The 20,179-nt window shown below is 35.8% G+C and overlaps 1 protein-coding gene across 4 annotated transcripts in view; it reads left to right on the top strand.

Annotated features, from left to right (window-relative positions):
- ERCC6L2 (ERCC excision repair 6 like 2) overlaps positions 1-20,179 on the top strand; it is a 127,860-nt gene that overhangs the window by 80,273 nt on the left and 27,408 nt on the right. For all 4 annotated transcript variants that reach the window (XM_058565448.1, XM_058565447.1, XM_058565450.1 and 1 more), the window contains 4 exons: positions 6,835-6,987; positions 11,244-11,324; positions 12,624-13,776; positions 18,801-18,955. In XM_058565448.1, the coding sequence (XP_058421431.1) occupies positions 6,835-6,987; positions 11,244-11,324; positions 12,624-13,776; positions 18,801-18,955 (1,542 nt within the window). The remainder of the gene's footprint in view (positions 1-6,834; positions 6,988-11,243; positions 11,325-12,623; positions 13,777-18,800; positions 18,956-20,179) is intronic.

Genomic DNA, 20,179 nt, shown 5'->3' with positions numbered 1-20,179 from the left:
CTCAATCTCATTGCTATGTATATTTGCTTTTTACCTATTTATCTGACTCATTTAATGAAATGGAGTGGCCTGATATATAATATATATTATGTAATAATATATAATAAAAACGCTTCAGAAGATGAGGGTAATTTAAGTTTTCAGAACTTTGTATGATCTAGTTACTTATTAAAATATTTTTTAAATTTTGAACCACTTAGGACAGATTCAGCCACACAACTTGGTAGGCACAAATAAAGATAAGATGGCAATCATGTGAGGAAAAGGCATTACATGTGATTTAAAGATTGATTGGTTGCAAATGATGTACATGCTCTGCCCTTCCAAGTGTTTCTCAAATCTTTTGGGGGTAAAGAATATCCAAAAATTATGTTTTAAAGAAACCCATAAAAATTTTGGAAAGTAAGAAGAATTCTCTCTGTGTCCCAGAAATTATGAGGAACCCCGAAAGAGAAAAGGCAATTGGGATCAGATTGGAGGAAGAAACCAAGCTAAACTCAGTCAGGAAAAGACTACTGAAAAAGGTAGCGGCAGCTTCTGGATATTCTAAGCTTAAAGTCAGCAGATACTAAAAAAAGAAGGGAGCCTTGGGTACCCTTCTGTGGTACCCCCTCTTTGGGTATCATTGCTGATCTAACAAGGTGGTTTAACCCTTACAGTCTTATTCCCATTGTACCAAACTGCAGCCAACAGAGGTGTCTGCTCTCAAGTAAGAGCAATAAATACTAGAAAATACTGGAAGCAAAGAAGCAAGACAGAGCTCCAAATTTTTGCTGAAATCGAGGAGAAAGTCCCTCTGTTGCTCAGAACATTAAACACTTGCACCTCCCCCTGCTTTGAATAATCACTGCAGTAGGCTGAGATAAGCATGAAAGGTATTTGAAGACAGATGAATACTCAACAAAAATAATTATTGAACAGTTTAGGAAAATAAATACTATGAAAATGGCCCTCAAAGATATCAGTCCTAATCCCTGGAACCTATAACTGTTACTTTATATGGGGCAAAGGATCTTTGTAAGCTGTGATTAAATTAAGGAATTTTGAGATGGAGAGATTACCTGGATTATCCAGTTGGGCCCAAATCACAAGTGTCCTTATAAGAAAGAAGCAAAAGGAAATCTGACACAGACAGAAGAGACAGAGTGATGTGGTCACAGGCTAAGGAATGCTGGATCCACCAGAAGCTGGAAGAGGCAAGGAATAGATTCTCCCCTAAAGCCTCTGGAGGGAGTATGGCCCTACTGGCATCTTGATTTTGGACCAGTGATACTGATTCCAGAGTTATGGCCTCCAGAAGTATAAGAGAATAAATTTCTGTTGTTCTAAGCCACTAAGTTTATGATAATTTGTTACAAGAGCTGTAGGAACTCAACAACAACAAAAAAAGAATTAACATCAGAGAAAACAATTAATAGAAAAGAGTAAAGGAGATTTTTAAAGAAATATGAATAATATTTCTTTAATTTTCAAAAGGTAAGTGAGGTTATAGGATCCTGAAAACAAGAACAGACTACTAGGAAAAGAATCCATTAGAAAGCCAGAAAATGAAAAACTCCAGAGACAGGCTGGGTAACAAAGAGCAAAGTTTTCATATAAAAGAAAGAGTCAAGCAATTCTTCTAGATTACGGAGCAAAAAGACAGAGATAGAACACATGTAAGAAAAGTTAGGGGAAATGAAAGCTAGATCTAGAAGTTCTAACATGAGTCTTATAGTAGAAGAAGTGAACAGAAGGAAGAGAAGAGAAGAAACCCTAAAGAAAGAAAGAAGCATTGAAAAAGTAGAAAACAAGAGTCCACAGATTATATGGGCCCACCCAGTGCTAAATAGGATGAATGAAAATAGATCTACACTTACACCATCTTTCTGTAATTGTAAAACACCAAGGATAAAATGAAAAATCCTTAAAATTTCCGGAGATAAACTTCCTGGAGAGAAAGTTTATCTACAGTAGTACAGTTGGCCCTCCATATCTACGGGTTCTGCCTCCAAGGATTCAGCCAACCACGGATCAGAAAGCCTACAATGGTTGCAGCTATACTGAACATGTACAGCCTTTGTTTCCTTGTCATTATTTCCTAAGCAATACAGTATAATAATTATTTACATGGCATTTACATTGTATTAGGTATTATAAGTAATCTAGAGATGATTTAAAGTTTACGGGAGGATGTGTGTATGTTATATGCAAATATTACGCCATTTTATAATAAAGGACTTGAGCATCCTTGGATTTTGGCATCCTAGGGGAGTTCTGGAGCCAATCCCCTGTGGATACTGAGGGGCGACTACTAGAATTAAGTAGACATCTAGCTTCTTATTAGCGATACTGGATGCTTAGCAATAACTTCAGAGGAGGGAAGATGATAGCCCTATATTGTCAAAAAAGTGAATTTTTAATTCAAAACTTTCTCACCAAGAAACACTAGCCTAGATAACTTCAGCAATGAATTCTATCAAACATTTAATATTCTTTTTGAAAACAAAGGAGGAGGGAACACTTCCAATTTACATTAGAAAGATAGAAAAATCCTGATCTCAAAACTTGACAAAGACATTACAAGAACAGCAAATTACAGACTAATATGTCTTGAACATAAATGTAAAAATCTTTAACAAATTCTCCATTAGAAATTGAATTATGTCTCTCCCTCCTCCACCCCCCAAAAAAGATACCTTGAAATGCTAACCTCTGGTACCTGTGAATGGGATCTTATTTGGAAGTAAGATCTTTGCAGATGTAATTAAGTTAAGATGAGGTCATACTGGACTAGGGTGGGCCCTAATCCAATGACTGATATCCTTCTAAGAGGGAAATTTGGATACAGATAGACACAGAGGGAGAATGCCATGTGATGACAAAGGAAAAGATAGCAGTGATGCAGCTGCAAACCGAAAAATGCCACAGATTGCAGTTCTTTTTGTTGGAAAAAAAGAACCAAGCAGCAGGTATCACACTCCCTGAATTCAAAATATACTACAAAGCTGTAGTAATCAAAACAGCACAGTACTGGCAGAAAAACAGACACGCAGATCAATGCAACAGAATTGAGAGCCCAGAAATAAAACTACACATCTTTGGACAGCTAATCTTCAACAAGGGAGCTAAGAACATACAATGGAGAAAGGAAAGTCTCTTCAGTAAATGGTGCTGGGAAAACGGGACAGCCACATGCAAAAGAATGAAAGCAAACCATTATCTTACACCATACACAAAAATTAACTCAAAATAGATTAAAGACTTGAATGTAAGACCTGAAACCATAAAAATCCTAGAAGAAAACATAGGCAGTACACTCTTTGACATTGGTCTTAGCAGTATCTTTTTGAATAACATGTCTCCTCGGGCAAGGGAAACAAAAGAAAAAATAAACAAATGGGACTACATCAGACTAAAAAGCTTCTGCATGGCAAAAGAAACCAGAAACAAAACAAAAAGACAACCCACCAACTGGGAGAAAATATTTGCAAATCATATATCTGATAAGGGGTTAATTTCCAAAATATATAAAGAACTCATACAACTCAACAACAAAAAAATGAATAACCCAATGAAAAAATGGGCAGAGGATATGAACAGACATTTTTCCAAAGAAGGTATGCAGGTGGCCAACAGGCACAGGAAAAGATGTTCAACATCACTAATTCTCAGGGAAATGCAAATCAAAACTACAATGAGATATCATCTTACACCTGTCAGAATAGCTGTAATTAACAAGACAAAAAATAACGAATGTTGGAGAGAATGTGGAGAAAAGGGAACCCTCATACACTGCCAGTGGGAATGCAAACTGGTGCAGACACTACGGAAAACAGTATGGCCATTTCTCAAAAAATTAAAAATAGGAGCCAGCCCGGTGGCATAGCGGTTAAGTTCGCGCACTCCGCTTCAGTGGCGTGGGATTTGCAGGTTCGGATCCCAGGCGCGGACTGACACACCGCTTGTCAAGGCATGCTGTGCTAGTGTCCTATATAAAGTAGAGGAAGATGGGCGTGGATGTTAGCCCAGGGCCAATCTTCCTCAGCAAAAAGAAGAGGATTGTCATTGGATGTTTGCTCAGGGCTAGTCTTCCTCACAAAAAAAAAAAAAAAAAATTAAAAATAGAAATACCATATGATCCAGCTATTCCACTGGATTTATTTATCCAAAGAACATGAAATCACTATTTCAAAAAGATATATGCACCCTATGTTTATTGCAGCATTATTCACAATAGCTAAGACTTAGAAGCAACCTAAGTGCCCATCAATGGATAGATAAAGATGATGTGGCATTTATATACAGTGGAATACTACTCAGCCATAAAAAAGACAAAATTGTATCATTTGCAACAACACAGATGGACCTTGAGGGCATTATGCTAAGTGAAATAAGTCAGATAGAGAAAGAAAAATACCACATTATTTCACTCATACGTGGAAGATAAACAGACAAACAGTAGATAAGGAGAACAGATTGGTGGTTACCAGAGGGGAAGGGGGCAGGGGGAGCATGAAAGAGGTAAGGGGGCACATACATATGGTGACAGATAAAACTAGACTATTGGTGAACATGATGCGGTCTATACAGAAGCTAAAATAGAATAATGTACACTTGAAATTTACACAAGGTTATAAGCCAGTATGACCTCAATAAGATAATTAAAGGAAAAAGAAAATGCCAAGGATCACCAGCAACTGCCAGAAGCTAGGAAGAGGAAAGAAAGGATCTTCCCTTGGAACCTTCAGAGAGAGCATGGCCCTGCCAACACCTTAATTTCAGACTTTCAGAGCTTTCTCTTCTCTTCTATTTCTTTCTTTCATCTACGTGGACTCATGGGGTCCTATTTTAGTCGCAGATTGCAACCCACTGAATTTCACTATTTGTTTTGATGGTCAAACTATCTCATTTTTGGCCAGTGGGAACCCTTTCAAGGTGGCTTCTGTGTCATTTTGACAAGCCCCATCATTCTTTTTGTACTTCCTTACTATGGTAGGTTGAATAATGGTCCCCCCAAAGATGTCCACCACCTAATCCTCTGAACCCACCTGGATTTTCTGGATCGGCCCAATGTAATCACCAGGTGTCCTTATAAAGGGAGAGGGGTGGGCAGGAGGGTCAGAGAAAGGAGAGAAGGTGTGATTGCAGAAGCAGAGGGTCAGAGGGAATGATAGGAAGATGCCACGCTATTGGCCTTGAAGATGGAGGAAGGGGTCATGAACTCCTTAACATGATAAACATTCCTTTTCTTCTTTTTACTTCTTGCATATCTTGTATATTGTTGTGAAGAAGTCCAATTTTGTAGCCTTGTATGGGTTTTTCTTAAGCTAGAAACTAAGCTACATTTTCTAATTGCTGATTTTTTTTTCTCTACCCTCTTGAATGCTAACATGATTTTTTTATAGTTTTCCTGCAAATGGATGCATCTGGCCTTCACTTTTACTAGAGCCACTTTGAATAATTTGTTTTAAGTACAAAATAGTGTGCCTTCTGTAAATTTTCTGATAAAACGTTGGTAGAGAATTAGAAAGATTCAGATACACGCTTACAGATTTCTTTGGCGATTGTATTTACTCGTCTTGCAGTCTGATGATATAGTGTTTAAGGAAGAGTCAGTAGAACGGTAAAATCATCGGGTAACTGGGCCATCAGATACGTCAGTTGCTATTGTGATTCTGTATTCCCAGGACTATAGCCCATGTTTCTGGGACATTGATATCAAACTGACCAAGTCAGTATGTTGATCCATAACTTCTTCAAACTAAGGTCTCAAGGGTCTTGTTTTGAGAGGGACAACCTGAAGATGAGAAATTATTACAAGTGTAAATTTTGGATTCAGCTAAACCCAGGTATAAATTCTAGAAATTACACTTCCTAGCTGGGCAGCTGTAAGCAAGGCACTTAATTTCTCTAAACTTAAGTTTCTTTATTTCTAAAAGGGAAATAATATCTTATAGGGTTTTAGGGATTAAAAGAGAGAATGTAAAAATGCTACACATGTAGCAAGTAGCAGCTAAATAGTAGCAATAAATAGAAGCTATCATTAATAAGAATAATTTTAGTTGCCTAGAGTAATTTATTACAGTGAAATCAACTCGGATGAAAATCACAATAAAATATCACTTCTTACTAATCCTTCCATCAACAGTAAACTGAAGTTATTTTTTTATTCTGTGCATTGTTTCTTCCAAGAAATTTTAAAGTGTACATGGGGTTAATTGGATTGTATTCACATTACATTTAGTAAAATATCCAATAAAGAAAGAAGCATATTAATGTTGACGCTAAAGTGGTATATGTCCTTAAAGGTTCCATGTCAGTGTTCTTTCTATATTCAAAATTGTTTCAAAGATGCAATGTTTCTAAACAGTGACTGGGTTTTTGTTATTAGTTGACAATGTAACCATGGCCAAAATTAGTTTGACACCAACATTGTTATCATATAATTACTTTAGATTGTAATTTAACTTTGGTAATGTAGTGATTATTTTTGCCAGTTTTAGTAGTTCCTATTGTAATAAGAGTCTAGAAAGGAGAAAAGTGTATTCAAATGTCTGCCTTTATTTTCAAACATTTTACATCAGGTGGATATTCCACAGAGATGTGATCTTGACTCAGTTGGTAGAAAACAGATAAAATAGGAAATATAAGATCTCTTCTTCAATAATCCTGGCCAGATTATGATTATTTCATCGTAATGGCAACATCTGCCAGGGAAATTAAAATTTCCTCTCTCAGGAGATTCTGCCTGCTCCAGCTAAAGCTGTGTATATACAGGGAATGCCAGGAAATTCTGACATATTGTTGGAGCAGACACTTTTTCAAAAATACCTTGTGTTTTTTCTGTTTTAGCAACTTCACTGTGTGGTGGTTGGAAGTGAAAATGCCAAGCGATATTTTGAAGCAGTTCAGGGATCAAAAGAGCATCGAGGAGAGCTTTTTGGGGTCTATAATCTCTTCAAACTAAGGTCCCAAGGGTCTTGTCTTACCAGGGACATCCTGGAGGTATGAAATTGTTCTCTGACCTTTTCAATATTTTAAACACGGTTTTTCTCTCTCAGGAAACTTAAAATATAATTGCTGGTGCCTTTTCAGAGAAATTTTTGGTTTACTTATAAAAAATGCTTTCTGTTTAAATGTCTACTTTTAGAGAAATAGGAAATGAATTGTTGTACCTCTAAACTAAGATTTTCCCATGTGTAGTTACAAATAAGGTACACAAACAAATACAGATACATATACTAGATAGCGTGACTTCCAAGGCCATTTTCAGACTAGCGAAGAGAAATTTATTATTTTGAAAACAGCTGTTGAAGTCAGGAACTAAAAAAAGAGACTTTCCTAAATAAACAAAAGTATAAAATGTGTTTTGATTAAAAGTTACCAAATACTCCCTGAGATTCACTCTCATGTCTCATGGAGATTTTTGTTTTCTGTTCCCAATAAAAATTCCACACCAGTATTTCAGGCTCTCCCGGTTGTGTTCATCCTCAGCATACAGATGTTTCTTATTCTTCAAACAGGATATTTATATCCTTTAACAAAAGTCTTTTAAATTCTTTAATATACCAGAATACTAAGGATATTAACTTATTTTCTAGTTGATATTGATATGAGTATCATAAAATCCTGCAGTATCATCTTTTGCAACCCCCTCATCACGTAGATGAGGAAACTAAGTCTCGGAAAACTTAAGAACATTTCCCTTAACTTCCAGGACTTTTTAGTAAAACCTTAATGTACTTCATTTATCTAGTAAGAACCATAAAAACAGTTGAAGGAACTTAGAGAACTTAGACCATCTTGATGGGAGGTGGAAAAGAATATTTACATAATGAACACGTAACATCAGTTAGCATATGTTAAGCAAGTTCAGTAACAATTCGAGTGACCACTGATGGATGGGGAAGAGGAACTTATATATTATTTGTATCCTGTGAGTGTTATAACTATTATACATGTCTGATGTATACTGCTGAGTTTTTATTTTATAGTAACTATTTGATTCTGAACTGAGCGATCTATTTACAGTCCCCCTTTCTTTCTTTTTGTTGTTTTGAATATGCTGTTTCTTTCATGGACTTGTTCTTTCCCATCCTCTTCTCTAATCAATAGCCTTGTTTGTCCTCCAAGCCCCCTCAGAGCCTACCTCCATTTCAGAGTACCACCCAACATACCAGCCTATATTCATGTTTCTAATTTGACATCATTTTCTATAAAATATATTAACATTATAGGGGCCAGCCCTGTGGCGTAGTGGTTAAGTTCGCATGCTCCGTCTCTGCGGCCCGGGGTTTGCAGGTTTGGATCCCGGGCGCAGACCTATCCACCGCTTGTCAAGCTATGCTGTGGGAGGCAGTCACATATAAAGTAGAGGAAGATGGGCATGGATGTTAGCCCAGGGTCAATCTTCTTCAGCAAAAAGAGGAGGATTGGCAACAGATGTTAGCTCAAGGCTAATCTTCTCACAAAAATAATAATTAAATAAATAAAATATATTAACAATATATTACTTATCCTGTTTTCTGCCATATATCAAATAGCTTAGTTCTCTATTTTATCAGAATAGCCACCTTCATTAAACAAGTGACAAGTTATTAAATGGAAAGTTCTCTTCTTGTCCTAAGTATATCTTGTTTTTCCTCCAGGATTGTATATTAATAACAGGACCCTCTGTGTCTTATATTTTGTTTATGGTAAAGGTGCTCAACTTCTTGGTAAGCACATCATTGGCATTCAATTACTAAATTAAATTTTGAATTAAAATTGCTCATTTGTATCAACTAGAGTTTAAAATTATTCAAGCCTGGTTAGATTCATGCTCATTTTGGCCAAATGATGTTTTAAAATATTATTATTCCAAGCCCTGTATAGTGGAAGCATATATTATAAAGTGAAAGAAGTATTTCACTTCCTGTGACACATTTTTAATTTTTAAAAGTTGTAGAAAATTTCTTTTAAAATGTCTTAGGATGTAGAAATTTGAATTTATAGAACACTTTTAACATGATTACTTCTGGGCAATTTAGTTCTATTTTGCATTGATTTTCTGTTGTCTATATCATGATTTTCCTTTAAAGATAGATATTGGGAGTTAATTTCACAAATATTTATTGAATATATGCTAAATGTCAGGTACTGTACATCGTAGAGCTAGGCATACAGAAGTGAATAAAATAGACAAAAAGTACTGCTTGCAAAAAATTTACATTCTATTTGGGGGAGACAAATAATAAACAGAAAAAGTAAGTGAAGCATATAGTATAGTATGATGATAAGTTCTAAGGATAAAAATAGAGCAGGTAGAAGATGAATAAGTTCTGAAGATCTAATGCACAGCCTAGTGATTATACTCAACAGTACTGTATTATATACTTCAAAATTGCTAAGGGACTAGATCTTAAATGTTCTCACCACAAAAAAGAAATGATAATTGTGTGTCTTGATAGAGGTGTTAGGTAAAGCTACAGTGGTAATCATATTGAGATATATAAATGTATCAAATCAACACATTGTTCACCTTAAATGTACACAGTGTTATATGTAAATTATATCTCAATTAAAAAAAAGAGAGTGGGGAAGGGAAATACGGAGACTGTCAAGGAAAGAGCATTGCAATTTTAGATGGAGTAGCCAATGAAGCACTCACTGAGCTTGCCTTTGATTCTTTCGGGAGATGAGGGCAGAAGATGTGTTTTAGACAGAGGAACAAATGCAAAGCCTCTGAGGGAGGAACATGTCCAGCATGATTTCCGAATGGCAGAGAGGCCAGAGTGGCTGGAGTGGAGTAAGCAAGAGAGCCAGAGATGGAGCCAGAGAGATGACAGGAAGCCAGATCTTGCAGGGACTTTGACTTTGATTGAGACAAAAAGCAATTAGAGGGTTCTGAAGAGAAGAATGACAGATCTGGTCTATACTGTCTAGACTAAATATTAAGAATTAGACGTGCAAGTACAAGAACAGAAGCAAGAAGCCAAGTAGGAGGATACTGCAATAATCCAGCCAAGAGATGGTGGTGGTTTGGGCCAGTATCATAGTGGTAGATGGCGTGAGAAGTGGCTGGATTCTGTATATATGACCCAGGTGGTGCTGACATGACTTGCTGAGGGATCAGATATAGGGTATGAGAAAAAGGGAAGAGTTAAGGATGGCTCCAAGGTGTTTGTCCTGAGCAACAGAAGACTGGAGTTGTCATTTACCTATCATAAAGGGATTCTGACAGCTTGAGGATTTCTGGTGCTGCCAGTTGCAGCTGTTGCGACCATTTAGCTTCTGTTGAAGAAAAAAAAAGGCAGTACTGGGAAGGAGGCTCCCCATTCCCTTATAGTAATAGCCTCTAGGCATTGAGAGAAGAGCTCTCAGGGCAACTCAGAAACTGTTTATCATTCTCTAGAGTTCTGTATGGGAGAGTCTCACTTATTGCCCTGGATACTAGGCCATTGGTATATCTCTGTATTTGTAAGTTGGGCATTTGTAACTGTGGTGATAGTAGTAGTATTTTCCCTTGTTCTATCAACAAATAAAGCCTTAAAATGAGAAATAAATTGATTTCCTTTTGAAGAAGAATTTAATATTCTAGAATCTAGGCCATTAAATACCTCTGCTAAATGATATACCAAAAGCTTTAAAAGCATAAATACTTTCCCAAAAGATGTAGCAAGCCTGTTATATAATGATCTTTTTTTTTTTTTAGTTTCATATTGGATGGACCCTTTTATTTTGATGTCTGCTACACCGAAGGAATCAATAAGTGTATTTTAATGAATATGAACAATAAATACACTAGCAATATAGGCTAGAATATCAAGTTCCCAATACTCAACATTATCTGTGGTTGTTTGAAATGTTGCTAACATATCCTTACTATAACTGTTACATAGACATGGTTCTTATGGATATTGTTACTGGGTAAATATATGACATTTTTTCACTCTCTCTCCCTACTAGAGCTTTTAGTAGAGTTGGTTGAAAAATATAGTTAGTTTTCTATCTGAAAAAGTAAGCTTTAAAACAAGAAATAAGAATATTTTATGGGCCCAGCACGCTTCCACTGTGTCTTCCTACTACCTAAGAATTACAAGTATTTTAAAATGTTTTCTAAACTGTATATGAGTTCCTTAATTAGCAAATTGAAAAATAGCATTAAGAGAGCTAAAGCAAGCTGCACTCAGTTGTCCTTCCTTAAGTTTAGCATGCCATTGCTTTTGTGTATCTGGTTGTCTCTCCCCTGTATTTTACACAGTTGTTTGCATTCTTTATAGAGAGAAGGCCGAGTGGAAGCAGGGATAATGACAGCCACAACTTGGTTGAAAGAGGAACCACCAGTACACAAAACAGAAACAGTAAGCAACTTTTGAATCTGTAGCCTAGAACTCCTAGAAAACATGTACTGTGAAAATTTTGTTTCTTTTTTTTCCTTTATTTCTCAATGTGTAAAGAAAAGATCTTAAAAAAAGTTGAAGACAAAAAGTCAGAGGCCTGTCAGTAAAATTAATAATTTAGGCTAATTTAACATTTCATGTCATAAAAACAAATTCAGGAGCAATCATCAGGCATTTACGTCTATACTGAAATTTTAACTGTACCAAACTGTAAGTTAAAATTAAACACATTGTATAGGTGAGCAATCCAACCTAAATAGTTTTTTACTAAACAACAAATTAAATGGAAAAATAGCAATGTGTTTAAGATTATTAAATCCAAACATCAAAATCATTTTCTGACTCAAGCAGATATTTTATTTTATTTGAATCCTTGATCTTGTGATCTTTTTAGTAGTTTCTCATCTCATATTCTGCACAATCTATACTGTTATCACAAGGCCTTTTTAAAAGTAAAGAATATGTGAGAAGGTTTTTTGTTATTGTTGTTGCTGTTTTTTTCTTGTTTGTTTTTAGAGATTTAACTATAAATTTTTACCAGCCCAATGATTTGGAAAATGGGGTGAATATTTTTCTAAATTCATAGAAATACATGAATATCAAATGTTGGCAGAAGTATTACTGGATAATACTTTCCCCAAATCTTTTGCTACTAAAGCCTCAGTTTTAAGAAACTGAAGGATATATTTAGTTCTGATTGATGTGAATAAAATAAATATTGTATTTAAGTTTGTAGCAAATTTTACTTAGTATCTTCAATGTTTTCTTTGTTTCTAGTGGTCAAGATTGTATCATATCTTATACTTATTTTTAAACAATTAGAACCATTTTCCAGTTGTGAAATCTTTACTTTGTTAACTCCTACAAATTTGTTTTGTTCTTAAAGCATGGTTGGAAGTATCTGCTGGACTACAGTAAGCAATAAATTGTGTGCTTTTCACTTTTGAGGCCAGAATCAGCCCCTGCATCTTAGAAACTGACCACTCTGCTCTGTGGTTTTCTTATAAATCATTTGATCACATGGTATTCTAGTTTAAACTTTATTTTTTTAAGTTATTCAACTTGAAAAGAGAAAAGAGTGTATCAGACTGTAATATTAAATCTTTTACATTTGTTTATTAAATGCTGTACTTTTAGAAAATACTAAGTGATATACTTGTAGATATATTATTTGCCCAAATTTAATTCCCTTCCAGTGTGATAAGTTTGATATTATTATCTTGACATTTTCTAATGTTTCTGTTACTGCTTTTTATATAGCCTAGAGAGGCTGACTGTCAAGAACACAGAGGTCTAGAACAGCCTGCAGACCTGCTGGCAAAAGAAGCATGTGATCTCTGCAGTGATTTTAGTGATGATGAGGCGGTGGGAAACTCAGGACTAAAGACTGCTAAAAACAAACCGTGTGACTCAAGTAAAGCTGCAGGTCCTCCCGCACAGCTTACCTTACTCCAGTGTGGTTTCTCTAAACTGTTTGAGACAAAGTGTAGAGCAGTTGAGGATAGTGATGGAAATATTGCCTCTGACGATGAAAGTTCTGATGAACACCCTATGTGCCTTTCAACAGAAGCCAAAGATGTTGGTTGTCACAAAAGTCAAGACTCTCTTGGTACTTCAAAACATCAGAAATTAGCCAGCATCCTAAATCCAAATGAAAAATCCATTTTTGATAAAAGTGAGATTTTAGAACAGAATATTTCTTCTGAGTCTGATGATGAGAAAAATTTTAAAAATACAGCTGACCACCATTGCATTTTAGAGAATGTCACAGAGTCAGAAGATAGTGATGTCATCTTTCCCACACAATATACAACTCAGAGAGTCCCTAAGAATAGTATAAGGTTTAAACCACCCGTGGATGGATCTGAAGATTCTGAAACAGAAAACCCTGTTGAAGTGAGAAATAATGGTGCTGATAGAAAGACTGATGTCAGAGGAAATGGACTAATTTCAAAACAATTAAATCCTGAGAACATGACCCTGAAACCTACTATGAAACGAAATGGCAGTAGTGATATTAGTGACGAGTCTGATGACATTGAAATTTCCTCCAAGTCAAGAGTAAGAAAGCAAAGAGCTACTACTTCTTTAAGGTTTAAGAGAAAGAAAGAAAATAAAAGAGAACTTGACACTTTTCCTAACACAATGAAGAAAACAAATCAACAGGATGCAACAGATGAAGATTGTAACTCGCAGAGTGTTGATGATTTTTCGTCCTCAGATGACGATGTATCTGTTGGCCATGCTAAACAGAGCCATAGACCAAAAACTGTAAAAGACAGAATCAGTTTCTCTTCAAAATTGCCTAGCCATAAGAAAAATAGCACTTTCATACCAAGAAAACCCATGAAATTTTCAAATGAGAGAGTTGTCAATCCAGGGAAGATGTGTGAATCGATGGATAAATTTTTAGGTACAGATACATTCTGAAAACTTTTCTTTCCATATTTGTTTTGTGCAATCAAATAATTCTATAAGAAATTCTTGAATTAGCTTGTAAAATAGCTCTACAATCAACATACTATATTGAAGCACAAATGAGGAAGTGGGTGGGTGGCAGGATAAAGGGAAGACCACCTAGGTCAAGAGAGAGAGCTCTGTCATCTACCCCAGGACCCCCCTCCATGTGCCCCATCTGAATCACAGCCCCCCTACCTCCCTAAATACTAATTATTCTAACTTTCATAGTAATTGATTTTTGGCATTTTTGTGGTTTTGTCACACAGATGTTTATCCCTAGACATAATAGTTTAGTCTCACCCATTTTTAAAAATTTTTATAGTCTCTTTTGATCTACAGGATTCCTCTTCCATCCCTTTCATTTCCTTAGGATTTATCTGTTGAAGGACCTGGGCCATCTCTAGAGTTTTCCTCAATTTGCATTTTGCTGATTGTGTACTCTTGGTGCAGTCGAATGTATTCCTCTGCCCCCATATTTCCTGCAAGTGAGCAGTTGGCTCCTGATGCTGTATCAACTTGAGGTTCAATCCCTTTGACAGAAGTTTGGCAAGACTATGGGAGGCACAAAATGTTTGCTGGTCTGTGTAATCTTGGCAGCCAGTGATGCTTAATGCCTGTAACTATTTATTCATTCAGAGTAGCAAAATGATATTTTCTACTTCTCTTATTTCTTTTTCATTTGTTTGTTAGAATGCTTCCGTAAGGAGATACTTCTCCTCATCTGCTATTACCCAGTAGTACAGTTCATACAGAGAAGGCAAAAAGACTTAATTCCTATCTTTACCAGTTTTTAGTATAATAAATTGATTCCCCATCATCCTTAGAAGATGACCCATTCTTTTCTTAAAATCATATGAATTAATTGATTCAAACACATTTAATGAGTCAGTGCATTGTAATTAATATCATTATTGAGGCTCAGTTGTCCCATCTTTGGGCAGTGAGAACCTTTGGACATGAGCATTTTGATTCTTGAGACCTTTTGATATGATGCTAATCATCTTTGATTGGTATGTAGTATTACAAGATGTTCCAGGATCATCTGTACATTTTCTGCCCCAGACCTAGAATTAGTCGTTTCTCCAAAAAGTGTTGGTTTCGTTTAGTGAGACAGTATGTTTCCAGACCACAGTCTGGTACTAGGAATGATCATTGCTACTACTAGCTTGGTTATTATTTCTGGGCCTTTTCACTGGACAGATTATTTGTGTGTATATGTACATACACACATATTTATATATATATGTTTATATTTATATGTATGTATTTGTATATATGTTTATGTACATATGTGTATTTTTATATATGGTGATAAAATACTTGATGAGTTTATATTGATACTTCTATATTTACATTGATACTTAATTTGAGGGTATAGAGCTTTTACTTAACCTCATCTCTATCACATTTGTATACCATTTCTTCTATCCTGATAATCCTGGTTCTTAAGCATATAGGGAATGATTTAATTATAATGTCCCATAATTACTCATTTGTTTTATCCCATATTACACAAAAGTCAAAGAATAAAAATACCACTATTACTATACTATGATTCCTGAAAACATTAAGGGTTTTTTGCATGTGCACTCACATTTCTTCCCATTTTTAAAATGGATATACTATGTCTACATTGTCAGAACATACAAACATTGCATTATATATGCTCCCCCTCTTAGACTTCATTTATCCTTGGTTTGCAGATAACTGTAAGTTTAATGCTTCCCTTCAGTCCTTATGTCAATGTCTCTCAAGTTGTTTTGGTCGTCTGAGTGTATTTTCTAAGGAAGTGCATGTGAGAATAATATTCCCAAGATTCTTGTTGATAACAGTCTATCCTCTTTATAAAGAGTATACTTTTATACTTAAAAGTCATTTTTGCTGGATCTAAAATTCTTGGCTCACACTTTCTTTTCTTAAGTATCCTGAATATGTAGCTTCATTTTCTTCTGGCGTCAAGTGGTGTGTCACGTGTTCTTTTTTTTTCCCTAGATGTCCAAAGGGTTTTTTCTTTTCATTATTATTCAGTAATTTTACTAGATTGTGTTTTAGTGTTTGTCTTAGTCAGCTCAGGCTCCTGTAATGAACTACCACAGACTGTGTGGCTTAAACAACATTTATTCCTCACAGTTCTGGAGGCTGGAAGTCCAAGGTGAGGATGCCAGTAAGGTTAAATTCTTGGTTTGGGCCGTCTTCCTGGTATACAGATGGCTGCCTTCTTGCTGTGCCCTCACATGACAGAGAGGGAAATCATCTCTCTCGTGTCTCTTCTTATAAGGGCACTAATCCCATTCATTAGAGCTCCACCTGTCTGACCTAATTATCTCCCAAAGACCTACCCTCCAAATACCATTGCATTGGGAGCTTCAACGCATGAATTTTGGGGGGACACAAACATTCAGTCCATAGCAGTGTTGGTTATTCTGGGTCAGTATTCTCAGTGTAGTTTCAACTTGGTTTTTATTTCAGGAAAACTTTCTTCTACTAGTATTTTTAGTTACATGTTCTATTCCTTTGCTTTGGCTTTCTTCTTCAGGGACTCGTCTTACTCAAATGGTTGATCTTTGCTTATCTTCAGTATTTGTCACATTCTCTCAAATCCTTTTTTATCTTTTTCATTTCTTTTTGCTTTTAAAAAAGTTCCTTCTAATTCTCTTAAAGCATTATCTCCTGTGTTTCGCTCTTACGTTCCTTCTAGTTTAGTCTTCATTGTATATATATTTAACTTGTACATCTTTATTGAGTTCTGTCGCTCATTTCTGAGTTATTCTAATTCTAATTTATGTTGTTGGTTCCTGTATCTTATCATTTTCTTAAAAGTCTTTTACCTCATTTTGAAATCAGTTACAGTTTTAATCTGTTTTGTGAGTATGTCTTTCTGGCATGTTTTCATTGTAGGAGTATTATTCTGCTTATTCTCTTTTCTCTTGTAATAATTTTTGTGTGATTTGACCCTCTTGCTCATTTTTATAGAAATTATCTCCTTTGAATTTTTTAAATGAGGCAGAGTTTAGGAAATCTTTTCTAATTTCACAGAGATCCATGTCTATTATTTTTGTATAGTGTTCAAAACTATGGTGGAATTTTCTGTCTCTCTCCCTCTCCCCCACTTTGCTCTAGACCGTCTCTTTCCCTCATCCCTGTTCTTCCTCTCCTCCTCATTTTGACTCCTTCCCAGCAGTTTTTCCTCATTGTGTGGCCCTGACCTGGACAGGAGCCCTGGTGGGTCTGTTTGGGAGTTCCTGAAGGCTAGCCTGTGCCAGCCCCTTCAGGCCTTCTTCCCATGAGCCCCCAGTACCCATTCAGTGTTGGAGAGCAGAAGACCTTCCCAGATCTAGCTGCTGTTCTCTTGGTGGCCATTGTGCTTTCCAGTGAATACCTGTTCTCTATTCTGGGCCTCCTGTTCTCAGGTCCATCAGATGCCACCCTGTTGCTTCCTTCTTCCTTCACATAGACCCTGTGTAGCTGTTGGAGGATTGTCCCCACCTGCTTGGGCTCATAGGGGTCTCTTGTCATCTAATTTTGTGGTAAGAGTTGTCCATGGCTCTTGGTTTTGCTGTCTATTCTCATGTAGGGATTCAGAGAGATTGGAAAACTCCTTCCCCTGCCACAACCGTCTACTGAGAATCTGTTTAGTGACTTTAAGACTTAGCATTGCTTTCAAAAGTGTGTGACTCATTCTCCAAGAACTATGTGAAAGAAGCTGATATATAAGCAAAAATACTTTGATATAGAAACCTTAATCGTTGTGTTGACTTATTTACAAATAAAGCTTTCTCATTTAGAAGATCATTATGATATATATTTTGATGCGGTTGTAACTAAGCACTGGAATATCCTTTGATTTGTGTGCTACAATTAGGTTTAGGTTTGAGGAATTATTGCGTAAACTACTTTTTAAATAATCAGCTGAGTGTTTTTTGTTTTTGTGTGTGTGTGTGTGTGTTTTTTTTTTTACTGTATAAAAGGTGTCAATAGTTAGTGTGGAACTAATGCTGTTTTAAATAATGCATAAAATACGTCATTAAAATTAAGAAAGATCTGAGTAAATTTTCTACCAGAACAATCCTTTTGAAGGTTTTAAACTGTTGCCATACATGCTACCTAGTGTTTGGAAATTTAAGGAGAATATTATTTTAGTTGCTCTTTTAGTCATGTTATTTAACAACATCTTGTTTGCGCATGATTGGCAGTTCTGGCTGAGAAAGGTTGAGGACTGAAACAGCACAAGTGTTGAAGGTTGTAAGTAAGGGTCATTGCCAGAGCTGTTTGAGGGAACTTTTACAGACCTCAGTTCTAGCCTTCTCTTTTATGACCACAATTGAAAAGTAAATTATAGGTGCCTAGAAGCAAAGCAATAAAAATGTAGCCATTTTTTAAACTTCTTTCAGATAAAAGCTATAAGTTAATTTTTTTCATTTCCTAAAACACTCCCAATCTTGACATTCTCTGGGCATATGTACCAAAACAGACAAAATACAAATAGTAAAACTGAACAAAGCCAACCAAACGAAACTCCCTGGTCATAAACCCCTACTCCCACTCCATCGGTGTCATCAAGCACGTGGTTAAAGGAACAGAGGAGGCCAGCACTGCTCTTTAAAGCAGTAAACAATTTTTGTAAATCAACAGAGACAACAAATGCATAGAGACGACCCTCCACCATGACTTTCTTGGCCAAAACCCTCATTTCAGATTTAAATCTAAAGATTGTTATCTAATCTCAGAAGTTCTCATATTGATGAGAGGGAAAAGTCATTTCTAAGTTAACCTAGACCAATATGTTTCAACTCTTTCTCTTTTCAGTTTTTTTAAAAAATAGTATTGCAATGTTAACATACAAAATGAATATTTTCCTTAAAGATTAAAACAAGCATAACGTGTTTTTTAGTGTATTGCTGATAATTTTTAAAGTATACATGGAACCATATTGCTTCATAATGAGACATCACTTACTAAACATCGATTACCTCCTAGACGGTGTTCAGGAAGTGGCTTACATTCACTCAAACCAGAATGTGATTGGATCAAGCAAAGCTGAAAACCACATGAGCCGATGGGCAGCACGTGATGTATTTGAATTGAAGCAGTTTTCCCAGCTTCCTGCTAACATAGCTGTTTGCACTTCTAAGGTAAGAAGAGCATAGAGTAATGTCATTTTTAGTTTTTATCTCGTTTTCACAGAAGTTAATAGGATCTTCTCTAAATCTTCCCTCAAAAGTAGCTGCTAAGACTATAGGTGACACACAGATAAGTGTAAAAGACAGAACACCATTTGGGGCACACTGTAGTCACCAAAGATGTTTTATATTAAAAAACAAATCTATATCTAAATGCCTAATAATGTTGAGTTGCTTAATAGGTTCCATCAATAAAGATTGCCAAAAATGAGGAATCTGAGGGAATTGTGCAGTTAAATCAAAACCAAAACCACTTCTGCTCATATGGAAAAAGGAAAATGTATGATTAGATTTCCTCCAAAATTTTCCATCTAAAATGAAGAACCATGCAAAAACTAGCCTCATATAGAATTTATATTTTTAGCAAAAGGATTTTTATAATGTTAAAAACAATAAATACTTCCTAAGGGCTCTTCTCATTTTAAATTGCTATTAGATAGAAATAAGGCTTTATAGAAATGGGATATTTTATTTATACATAGTCACTTTCATCCACAGTGTTAAAAAATATTTTCTTGTCTTTGGCTTATTACTCTTTATTAATTCCTAAGAGCTGAGTGTCTGTGGAGTAGTTTTTCTACCATTTTATGTATAGGAGTTAAAAATGTGTACTGTATACAACAATGATACTTTGTTTCAACTTAGTACGACTTTTAAGAAGGAAGGGGGAAAATGCCTCTGAACTGTCAAGCTGTCTTCATTCACTTGTACCTCATCTGGTTCGACAAAGGATTTGGACTGTCTTAACAGTAAAATCAGAATACAAAATAAAAATCAGGTCCAAGGAAAATATAAATTAAACTGGTAGTGCAAGACTGGGAGACGGTTAGAATGCAGATATAAAGGACATAATAGTTTTCCCCACATATTTTTTTTTAAATGGCAAATTTGATTGAGTTTCCTGGTAGACAAAACAAAGGAAATAAACAATTTATTTAGTGTTTTCTCATCTAGTGCTTTTGGAAAAGTGTGTGAGCAGTTTGGGTGGTCACAGTGCCTGAGTGCCCAACTGGCATTAATGTCTGGAGGCCAGGGGTACTAAATGGCTGTCGTGGGGAGGCACATCCCACATGCCAAGAATTGTTCCACCCAAAATGCCGAAAAACCCTGCTGAGAAACACGGAGCTAAATGGTTGTTCTTAAGGAAAAAACAAATACCAGCTCTTCTAGGGAGGA

This window comes from Diceros bicornis, chromosome 22 (genome assembly GCF_020826845.1).
Source record: "Diceros bicornis minor isolate mBicDic1 chromosome 22, mDicBic1.mat.cur, whole genome shotgun sequence".
In the NCBI taxonomy this organism is placed as follows: Eukaryota; Metazoa; Chordata; class Mammalia; order Perissodactyla; family Rhinocerotidae; genus Diceros; species Diceros bicornis.
Note: the sequence above shows the minus strand (reverse complement) of the source record. Positions and strands in the feature narration are given on the sequence as shown.